We start from the raw sequence: 12,161 nt of genomic DNA on the forward strand, positions 1-12,161 counted from the left end.
CTCAAAGCTTATGATTAAAAATTTATTTCAAGAGACTTCCTAGATGAACAACATAATTAAGATAGCACTGAGGATAAAGAGCTTCCCTACTCTGGAGTCTGGCTTCATAGCTCCTTTCTTATAATTAGGACAACCATACAGTATCATCTAAATTAGGAAACCTGTGAGAGGAAAGGCATGCTATTAATAATTAGGCTAGAACAGATATAAACTAGGACTTGTGCTATGCAAACTGCAATGTATGGTCACTCTATTTATAGCCCACTCATGGCCCACCTCTGGCCACTCTGATTCTTTCTCAAGGTTCAACAATAACCATTCAAAAGATACATTTACTTTCCTGCATACTTCTTCTTACCCAGAAGGAAACAAAAAGAATCACAGCACTAGCCAGTTTGATAATACCTACCTGTCAAAATCATCATCTAAAGTTTACCAATTATTTGATGAACATCATGCCATGCCATCATGAACATAACGGTAAGCCTTACCAAAAACAAAACTTCAGCTCACTGATTACGTATCAAACAAAAGAAAGTAAATCAAAAGACTCCACAAGTCAAAGCACACATTTGTTTGAAATCCCTATATGCAACTATTTCAGAACTAGGGTACTATGTTGGTAATAATTACGATAAGTCAGGAGTAAAATGGATCTTACCTTGGGAACTCTGGGAGGACTCTGTAGAAGAGGAACTACTATCTGTATAACTCTGTGGGTCTTCTTTTCCCTCTTGAATAGATGAATTACCAGCTTCTGCTACCCTAGATGCTTGCTGTAATGTTTCCGTGACCAGCTGCCTTGTTTGTTCACTAACAACTGTGGCTTGAAATGTCACTGGTTTGGGTTTAATAAGAACCTAGAAGAAAAGCAGAAATATACCCAGTTTAAATTTTAGAGCACTATTTAAAATGCTAAACTTCTAGTCATGAACTAATACTTTCCTGACATGGGAAACAGCATTCTGTACATTAATCACAGCACTGTTTATCAAAGACTAATTCCATCTACGAACAAATTACAGTCAAGCCACATACAACATTTTAAATGGTACATGCCAGAATGCAACAGCCATAATTCTGACAAGAGGCTCTGTCCCTGTTTTTTCTTGTCTATAATGACTTTAGAAGTCATTTACAGTCTGTTGGCTATACACTAGAATGACAGCCAGCCACCCACCATGGATTTCAGAATGCCTAGATTCCCAATGGCACAATAACAGTCCAGAATTTCTTCCTTTTGAACATTTATTTTATTTTTTTGAGAGAAAGAGTGAGAGGCAGACAGACAGACAGCGCATGAGCAGGGCAGGGGCAGAGAGAGAGGGGACAGAGGATCCGAAGCCCAATCATTTGGGCTCTGTACTGACAGCAGACAGCCCGATGTGGGGCTCGAACCCATGAACCATAAAATCGTGACCTGAGCAGAAGTCGGGAACTTAACCAAGTGACCCACCCAGGCACCCCCTGAATATTTATTAACATAATAAAAACAAAACCCTAGTTTGTTTAAACCACCATTCTTCAGGTTTCTTTTCATTAGCAACCAAATGAAATTCCTAATTGAGACACCTGTGCAAAGTAAATATGGTTGGGACATAAGTCATCTTTGAAGAAATCCCAGGAGAAACACTGACTTACACAACTATCATTAGAAGCAATACGGTACAACAGATCAACTCCTGGCAAAGGTCAAAACCATAGACACTAAAACAAATAAAATGGGAGAAAAATTTCAAACTGAACTATTCTACTTCAAAATTTGAACTCTAGGAGTTGACTTCAATTGGGTGCCTGGAATGAAAATGTTAACTCACCACAATTATTTTTATTCTCCATATGTAAGATTCTAAACCTTTCCGGACTCTTATTAAGTCACTCATTCAAGAATTCAAGAATGAAAACATGGATTATACTATGACTTAGATGATGGAGCAAATGAAAATTGTTACAGTTGAAACTTAAAGGCAATTTGGACTTATTTCTAATCACAAAACTTATTTGTTTAGATATGCAAACTATTTGACTATGATTCTGAGGGAATGCATTCTAAAAGCAAATTAATACCTTTTACAAAAATTCTAGGATACCATTTCTCAACCAAAGCTGACATTACTTCCTTTGATATTCTCACAAAATAAATAGTACCCTGACAATGTTAAGAGTAAATCCTGAGCCTCAATTTTCTAGGCAAATTTCCAGAAAAATTCCCTTATCTTCTATTGCTTGACAATTGAGCAGTTCTCTAGCTTCTTCATTATTTAGGTTTCAAGTAAAATAAATTTTATAAGTAAATAAAGTGCTTTCAAAGGCCATATTAGCTTATAAAAAATACTTTTCTTTGAGAGATTCCAAACAACTACCACTCTCTCTCAAACACCTACTTCTCAAATAACAATACCTTCAGCAAATTTTATTCTAAGGGAGTTTTTTCCTCCAATCTTTGCTTATGACATGGCACAAATATTTAGATACCCACCACCCCCCAAAAAGTACTGAAGAGAAAAACACACATTTTGAAAACAGACAATTACACACATTTGGTCATAACTTTTAACAATCTTATTTTTTTAAAGATTACTGATCTTTTCATTCAAATTTCTAACATGGAATTTTATAAGTTTGAAATATACCAGAGCCAAGAAAATTTATCATATCTTACAGCATACCTGTGTTTTCCCTTGCTGCCCATAAACAATTTTTGTCGGGATGATTTTAGCTGCTGGTTGAACTGTGGAACCTATTCCTTTTGGCTGAGTTACAATCATTTTGGTGATGGGTCTTGTAGCAGTGATAATAGCTGGCTTTGCTCCTGTTGGTACCGTCTGAATAGTCTTTTCTCCCTAAATTAAAGTCAGTGAATATATGAGATTTCTATGTATTTCAATGATAAAAACTGTCCTTTTACTGAAAAATCGCAGAGAGGTTTTACCAGGATGATAGGAACAGGAATGTAAATTAAACAGCAAAGTACAATGTTTCCAGGTGATCACAAATCCTAGACTTAGTTGAGATGGTCCTAGAAGTCCTCTGCCCAATTTTCTGTCCAAAGAAGGCATTAATCGTTTCCTGATGAGTGAATTTTAAAAATTATCTCACATGGGAATACTTACTACACCATTCCATTCATAGAATACATACATTAGAGTAGTTAGGAAATTATAAAAGAATAATTATAGAGATTATAGGTCTCCCTCACCCCAACATTATCTTCATTTTCTAATTTACCCGAAATAAACACTCATGTAACAAAAAATTACTGTGCATTATACCAGTAGCTAAATGTACACATATAAATAAACTAAGCTCCCCAAATACAAAATTATAAGGCTAAATAGCAGAATGTCTATGTGTAAAAGCATGGGCAAGAGAGGAAATTAGCACATATTAACAATCTTTCTGAGATTATATGGGAAAATTAAAAAAAACAACAGTGCATTTCTCACATTTTACTATTAGCATGTTACTAATATCACTTTAGTCTATTAACTAGGTAGCTTAAACCCATTAACTTTTCACCATTTTTTGTACTTTTGTCTGCTTTATTCTTAAGTACCATTTTCTGGTCATTTATAGAATCAATACTTGAGCTTTCTTAAATTCAAAGACAGTGATTTTACTAAATTATTAAAATTTTACAAGTTAAAATCCATAAAACTGAAAGGAAAAATGTTCACCTTTTTAGTTTGTAACTTTCAGTCATCATCATCTAAATGTGTGGCCATCCAACTTAGTAGCCATAAAAACAAAGCACCCAGGTGAGCTGGCCAAAGGTAATCACTCAATTTAGAACTAAATATGATTATAAAAATCACAAGTTTAACTATCTGCTATAATAATCTAAGGAAAATATAAAGTGACTGTCAATCATATTATTACTTATTTTAATATGCACACACCCTTCACAGCAGCTTCTTTGGGAAGAGCTCTAATTCATTTGCCAACAGCCACTAGTTTTCAAGTGGCTGTGCCTATCTATTAAACAGCTTGATGGGCTTGGTCCAACTATAATGACCCATTCAAAGCCTATCAAAACCAACTAGCAGGCTATTTTTAAAAAAATCTCTTCTGATGTATGTGTGTGGACATGCCCAGGTGAGCAAGCTGTTGAGTAGAGGAGAATATACATATGTGTAGTCTTATGCTCTGATCTGCTTGTTTTACTATCATTTCCTGTGTCAAACTGTTGCTCTTAGATATTATGTGGCAGATAGGATTCATACACAACTCTTCAATGTTTGTGACCACAGGACTTAGGGTACATGGCATCCCATCTTATATATCAAATTCTATGAAGTTGCCAAACAAACTACAAAAAGGGTTCTGAAAATCTGAATTCTAATCCAGGCTTTACTATTGGCTTACCATGTGAACTCACACTAGGAACAATCTATGTTTTCCAACATGATGGAACTATCTAATGCCAACAGTTTAAAGACTGTGATGCCTAGGAAACTACCAGAGATCTGCAATGAAGTACAACATTCTTTTTTCTAGCAAAGTAGGGACATTACCAAGCCTAAATAGTTAAGCACCACAAGTAATAACAATAAGAGAAAAACTATTTATTGGTGACGTCCTATGTGCCAGGCACTGTCCTAAGCACTTTCAAAACAGCTCCCAGTTACTGAACAAACTCACTGGTCAAGATCATAATCACCAATTTACCAATGAGGAAATTAAGGATGAGAGAAGTTGAATAAATTTGCCAAAAGTCAAACTACAATACAAGAGACAAAGCCCAGGTTTGTCTAACTCCAAACCTCTGCACAATTGCCTTCAGAACTATAAATTAATCTGTTATTTGCTATTTTTTTTTAACTAGCTCAAAGAGGTAAAATGAAAGTAAAACCCTCTCAATTAATTTTCTTAATCCTAAATATCTCACTTGGCCCAGCCGAGGCCCATACTAGGCTTATGTCTACTGGCCAGAGGCAGGAGTAAAATTGTCCTCTAACAGAGGTCTCCCTGTAGTTAAGGCAGTGGAATCTTCCATTTGGACCAAGCTAAGCATCTAAATCATGGTCATAAGCAACCCAGTTATGAGCAACGTGTTTTAGGAATTACTGTGAAAAATGGCATCAGTTAGTGGTGCTTTAACAGTTATTACATCACAGTAGTGGTAAATCAAGCATACAGGCCATTGTGGGGTTCTGAAGTCCTTAGGCAAATATTTGTATAGCTGGTTTTTAAAATCCTCAGTGGACTGCTGAGTCTGCAGTACAAGCTCTTACTTACTCCAGCATTTAGCAATGTTGTGACAACGTTTTTGCCCGGGAGGCCTTGAATGGTCGTTCCTTTTCCTGTAGTCTTTTGCACAACAATCACATTGGGCTTGGAAGTCATTGGGATTGTAGTGATTTTGGTAGTCGTTCCTTAGAGAAGGGGGGAGAAAAGGAGGCCTGAGTTAAGGACTAGTGATATTTGGTTATTTCTGTTTATGTTGTACACAATTAACACACGTAGTCCGTGTCATCCCGAGATGACATGAAGGCTGTCATGAGGATGAAAATGAAGGCTTGGAACAATAAGCACAAGTTGTCCTAAAATGAGAGAGTGTTAAGAATTGACTTTTACAGCGGTCATCTTTTTGGAATTTGAAAACCTACACACCAAAATCAGAATCTAAAAATATCACTATCATTTTCCCCATCAATATTCCTCTCCTAACTAGTTAACTGAAATCTAAATCTGTATTCTTTGACAAATGCTTCCCCAAACCCAGTATTATATCTATTTTTGACTGGTGTGATGGGAAAACTCTTCTAAAAGAATATAAAGAGAGAGGTAAATACTTATCAAAATACTTATCAAAATTCACATAACATTATAGACTCTTGAGAAAATTTATGAGAATAAGCCATTTATATTTGTGTGATCAAAAAAAAAATAAACACTCCAAGACCAAGTCACAGATTAAACATGTGCTCTTGTTATCTGCAGCACTCTGAAGAGTCTGAGGATGATATCCCAATGTGTATATTTATACAAAACAATTTATATTTTCAACAATTAAGATCTATTTCATAGACCTATATCTACTGAGCCAAACATATTAGCATGCCCTCTTCCCCACATCCTTCCACAATCTGCTTCTCTTATACCTATCAAATTTGTACCCTATATTCTTCTGACTGGCATGGCTGGAAATCCTGGTACAAATCTTGCCTTGTCTTCCCTGTATCACCCAAGAAAACAAAAGCCCCTTGCGCTCCACACTCTATCTTTTTGTATCACTAATTCTTCAGTGCTTAGCACACACTGTATGGCAATTACTCAGTAATAGTTGTTCAGTCGAGTATGTGAATGAACTCAATCTGTCACCAACACATGTTTTCTTTCAAAATGTTATTGATGTTGACTCAATAGACCCTCATCTCTTTTAGTTTCCCATATTTTCTCCCTATTGCAAGTTTCATACAAATAGATCTGAAGCTCCTGTTATATCAAACATCCTGAAAAAATTTTTTTTGTCATGTCAAGAACCCAATACATTGGTCAAATTGGTCAAAAACCTTCCTAGGGCAACTGGCTGGCTCAGCTGGCAGAGCAGGTGACTCTTGATCTCAGGGAGTGTAAATTCAAGCTCCACGCTGGGTATAGAGATTACTCAAAAAAGCGAAAAGCAAAAAGCCTTCCTAATCCCTATTTTATCTAGTTCTAACTTTCCCTCTTAGGTTTCAAAATCCTGTATGAACTGACCCCTAATCTAAAAATTTGATCTTATTTGTTCCAACTCTTACCCTACAATACATGCCACACACTAGTATAACAAGTAACTTCTTCACTATGGCTTCCTATTATCTGTCACACAGAGCTCAAATTCCTCTAATGTTTCCAGGTTCTGTCAGACTTTAATTTGCAGGATTATCCAATATATACCTCTCCTTCAGTATGTTAGTTTCCACATTGATCCTTGAGCGTATGAGTTGCAGTGCTACCTCTGTGCCTGTGATTTCCTCTGCCCATGAAAACAGGCAAGTCACGTTGTTCTTCTATAGGCTTGCACATCATTTATCAAATGACTAAGCACATAACAGGTACTCATTAAAAACATGACTGATTAATATGTTCCCAAGAAGAAAAGTTAAACAAAATTTTATTCTTTTCTACTGGAAAAATTTAGCATTCCTTACTAGAGTTTTAGTAATGAGACTGCACCAAGAATACGAATATTCTAGTCAATTTTTGGCAATTTTATTACTTCATATATCATTTTAATATATTTGCCATCATCTGATGTCTTGTCAGTCCAAAGCAACACAGTCAGGTTACATAAAAACGCACTTTTATCCACACACTAGCTTCACAAATGTTTTTCCCTGTATCTGTAGTTTCTGAACAGTAAGCTGTTAAGAGCCACAAAAACCACACTGCCCATTATTCACATCTATCAACTTCAACTCTTAATTAACTCCAATCCCTCATACATGATTGATTGTGATGACTCCTTCAATAATACAGCCTCATTAAATACTTGGTTAATAAGGGGTGCCTGGGTGGCTCAGTCAGTTAAGCATCTGACTTCGGCTCGGGCCATGATTTCACATTTTGTGGTTTCGAGCCCCTCTGTGCTGACAGCTCAGAGCCTGGAGCCTGCTTCGGATTCCATGTCTCCCTCTCTCTCTGTCCCTCCCCTGCTTGCACTGTCTCTCTTTCTCTCTCAAAACTAAATAAAGATTAAAAAAAAAAAAAAATATATATATATATATATATATATATATATATATATATTTGGTTAATAAAAGAAAGGGTTTTTAGAAAGTAAGCATTAAAACTACCTCAAGAAGTGCCCCTGGGTGGCTCAGTTGGTTAAGCATCCAACTTCAGCCTAGGTCATGATCTCTCAGTTCCCAGGTTTGAGCCTCGCATCAAGATCTGTGCTGACAGCTCAGAGCCTGGAGCCTGCTTCAGATTCTGTGTGTCCCTCTCTCTCCACCCCGCCTCCACTCATGCTCTGTCTCTGTCTCTCTCAAAAATAAATAAACTTGGAAAAAAAAAAAAGCTATCTCAAGGAAATGTTAGCCAAGCTTTAACCAAAGTACAAGGACCACTTTTTTGGCAAAACTTGCTTAACAAGTGAATTACATTCGTATCTAAGTCACCATCTAATCCTTTCCATTGCAGGGATCTATCAATTTATGAGACAGTTGCAAACCAAGTTTACCAGCTTTAACAAAATGAGGGGGGAGGATGTTAGAAAACAGAAGAAAAAGGCATAACATAAGGAAAAGCAAATACAGTGTCATTTTAAAATGGAAAAGTTTATAACTAGAATTATCAAGTTATAAAAATCTAAAGTTCCAGTGAGCATATTTCTATATTTCAATTGATAACTATGTTGTAGTTATTCATTTTTTTAAAAAGGTCTTCCTCTACACTTTCACAGTAGTCCAACTACAGTTCTCACATCACAACAGAATGTATAAAAATTCATTTGTTTAGCATTCCATAGGGCAGAGAATGCATCTCATGTGCATCCCCTATGTATCACAGCACCCAGCCCAGAATTTGGCTCATAGACTATCAGAGAACCCACTGTCTATACAGTCTCCGCTTATAAAGACTTAAGATACAATGGGTGCAAATTACTCTTAAGTCACATTTGGATCATGGAATATGACACTGGATGCGTTCCAGGGATTGCTATTTAAAAATACAATTTCTGTAAAAATGTGAGCAGTATGGTAGGATCGCTTAAAGAAACTAATTTAATGGCCCAGATTTTACTATTCAGAGATTTTTTTTTACATCACCCTGACAATTTGGTCTCCTGGGTAATGGTTTATGTTGCTTTGCTCAAAGAATGAGCAAACGAACAAACGAATGCAAAAGATATATAAACACTAGCTCCTTGCCTGAACATTGTACTAAAGATCAAAAGAAGACTAAAAATCAAGTCTTGCCATTGCCAAAGGTTCTCATAATGTCCTTAGAGTCAAGGACTCAATGTCCTAATGAGTTCATCTCCAAAGGATCCAATCTTCTACATAAAATAGGCATGGTTCCTTTACCAACCAACCCTCAACAAAACTACTCACAAAAAAACTTACCTATCTGAAAAGCCTATCTATATTTACACATAAGTATCTGACATGAAGGAGTTAAATAACTGAAAAAATAGTTCATATCTTCCATTTAATTGCTTATTCTGATGAAAAGAAAAACTTGACCTTTCTAGAAAGCACTCTGGAAGCATGACCTTGCTTTCCAGAGGAAAGGAAGTAAGGACTTCACATAATTTATGTATAATGATGCTCATCGCAGGATTATTTATAATGACAAAAAAATTAGAAGCAATCTAAAACATTCAACAATGAGAAAATGGCTAAATACGGTGCATCAGATAAGGAAACCCTGTGCAGCCATTAAGTGGGGGCAGAGGAGGTGTCAAGATCCATTTAAAAGAATAGGAAAATAATCCTATCCCATGAAAAAAAAGGCAAAAGCTGATTATATTAGATCTCAATATAATTTTAAAAACATATATATGACATATATACACACATTTATAACCAAAATAAATGAATAGAAAAAGGAATGAACAGAAATATATACACATATTTTAACATATTTCTCTGGATGGTAAAAATTGTGGGTTTTTAATTTTCTTTGTACCTTTCTGTATTTTCCAATTACCCACAATGAGAGGAAAGTATCATTTTTTCTTTTTAAAGCCTTCTATTCTTACAGGTAGATGTCTGGGTATATTTTAAGAAAACCATTTCATTTTTGTTCAGGGGTAGGGGAGTGGGGTAGGCATAGATTCTAGAATCCAGCCTTTAATTATGAATTATCTAAACTCATCCAACTAGGTTTACCAGCTTACTAAGAATAGACAAGCAGGGACTGAAAACTACTATGAACTAACCTGTAATCCCACAATCATGGAATAACAAAATATTATAAAATAAGAGAACTATCCTTATAAAGAATATTGCTATGTAACATCAGGATCAGTTTAGAGCAGTCAGAAATGAGAAATTCCTTAAAATAAAAGGGTCAAACAGTGAAGCAGAGACAGACACAAAACAAGCTCGATGCAATGAACAGCACTGTTTGAACTGTGTGCCAAGTATATCCTATGGTGCAGAAAAGTTTAAGAACTCTTCTCATGTATACCCAATGTACTTGAAATACCAACTAACCAGGAGTTGCTTAATATTTACATGCAAATGTGGATGAAATGTATACATGTACAGGGTATACATCTCACCACCTCTCTAGGAAAATGTGCTTTCTTGTGCTGCTCTAACCTGGTATAAAAGCTGCTAAATCCTAAAGAAGGTCTGAAAACAGCAGCCTCATGATATCTAGACATTCCTTCAAGCTGTAAGGTTATAATGAATTCATATATGAGTAAAGAAAAACCATTACGGTCATAAAAAGTTACACACCAATGAAAAATGATCACTTTTTGAAAAATGTTTTAGAGAATGTGCTCTATACCATTTAAGATACTGTCATAATAAATCATAATTTGAATTTTCACTGTATTATTTAAAAAATCCTCTTAAAGCTAGAGTATGATTCTTTCCCTACTGGATTCACCCTCCTCAGTTTGGCAAATGTTGGATTTTCTCACTTACACTAAAAAATAGAGCCAAAATTAGCAGCTTTAAATACAGTGCGTTACACCAATACCATGCCCTGCTTTGTTTTTGTGGCTTTTTTTCTTTTCTTTTTTTCACTCCCTCAATTATCAGCAATATCGTATACTGCCAGGAACGTCAATGCCTTCACTTTAAACTGTTAGAACAACTCACCTGGGGCATACAAAATATGGCTAGTCTACAAAAATGGCAGACAAAGTCCACAGGGCTTACTTGATGAGAGATTATTTACATCATTTTAATTAAAAAATAATAATGAAAACAGATGCTATGTTAACATTCTACTTCAGAGTCTACAACCCAAATATTCCAGGAATTAATGAGCTGATAAAAACCAGGTAAGGTTTCTGAATACTAATAAATATTAGCTTTCACTATCTGGGTAAATTGTTTTTTAAAAGTAAACTATCAATATAATGGTGAAAAGAAAAGCATTGAAATATTTTTATTTTTAATAAGCTAAAGTGACATTAGTAATTGAAATGATGAGATATGGTTCCCTCAAACATATTTAGATGAATAAACCCTAGTTCTTTCGTCCACTATGTAGCTTGTGTGGTCTTGAAGAGGTCAATTTCCTCTCTCTAAACTTAAAATCTGTCTGTATCTGTAAAGTGCAGGTGAAACCAACTTTTCGGATTTATCAGTTTGGAAAGGAGTGACAAATGGGAGAACACTTTGTAAATGAAAAATCACTATGCAAATGCAAATCATAGTATTTCTATTCTGATTGAAAAAAATTAAATGTTCTTTCTGTTTTAAAACTATCAAAAGCTTAATGTATGAAGATTTAATATTAGAAATAAAAACTATACTTAAACACTAAACATCACGACTAAAAACACAGCTCCAGATTTCTAAGCAGAAAACTGAGATCAGACAGAATCCTTGAACAGTGAAATAGGTTTTTCCTCTTACTGTTACCTATACCTTCAACATATTTCAGATATACCTACCAGAAACTATATTACTGCTAATTATCTTGCCCCCCAAGGTAGCTAATGATTTGGGTACTACTGTAATGATGCTACCACTGGTAGTTTTCACATAGGTTGCAGCTCCTGGGGTTGCAGCCATCCGACCTATGGATGGGCTCACTGTTGGCCGGGTATAGGTTGCCTGTGTGCCTATAAAAAGGGAAAAGCCAAAAGAAAAACTTGTCATTACTTATAGAAGAATGACAATTTACACAGTTTAACTATAATTCAATGTAATCTATATTGCTTTAACTTGAAAATGGAATTTCAAGGTGTCAAGACATTAAGTAACAATTTATAGCCAATTTTCAATGCACATAGCAGGAACTACAGCCAAGTCAATTTGAATTAACTTTACACATAAAATTTTGTGATGTGTCGCATCAAATTACTAACCCCAAGAAAAAATATAACTAACTCTATTCCTTTCTTCCACTACCCTTCTTCCACTAGTTTTATGCCAAAAGAAACTTAAATTTAATCATCTTTCCTGCCAGAGCATTTTAGATATTTCTGTTATAGATTTTAAGGTCTCTGCATCTGTTTCATACTGTCTCAGTGCCAAACCCAA

The 12,161-nt window shown here is 35.3% G+C and overlaps 1 protein-coding gene across 13 annotated transcripts in view; it reads right to left on the reverse strand.

The window, feature by feature from the left end:
• Positions 1-12,161, reverse strand: part of EMSY (EMSY transcriptional repressor, BRCA2 interacting) — an 88,383-nt gene that overhangs the window by 21,797 nt on the left and 54,425 nt on the right. For all 13 annotated transcript variants that reach the window (XM_019811780.3, XM_019811777.3, XM_006936908.5 and 10 more), the window contains 4 exons: positions 11,570-11,740; positions 5,239-5,375; positions 2,670-2,843; positions 662-860 (listed from right to left, as the gene is read on the reverse strand). In XM_019811780.3, the coding sequence (XP_019667339.1) occupies positions 662-860; positions 2,670-2,843; positions 5,239-5,375; positions 11,570-11,740 (681 nt within the window). The remainder of the gene's footprint in view (positions 1-661; positions 861-2,669; positions 2,844-5,238; positions 5,376-11,569; positions 11,741-12,161) is intronic.

This window comes from Felis catus, chromosome D1, assembly GCF_018350175.1.
Source record: "Felis catus isolate Fca126 chromosome D1, F.catus_Fca126_mat1.0, whole genome shotgun sequence".
Taxonomy (NCBI): Eukaryota; Metazoa; Chordata; class Mammalia; order Carnivora; family Felidae; genus Felis; species Felis catus.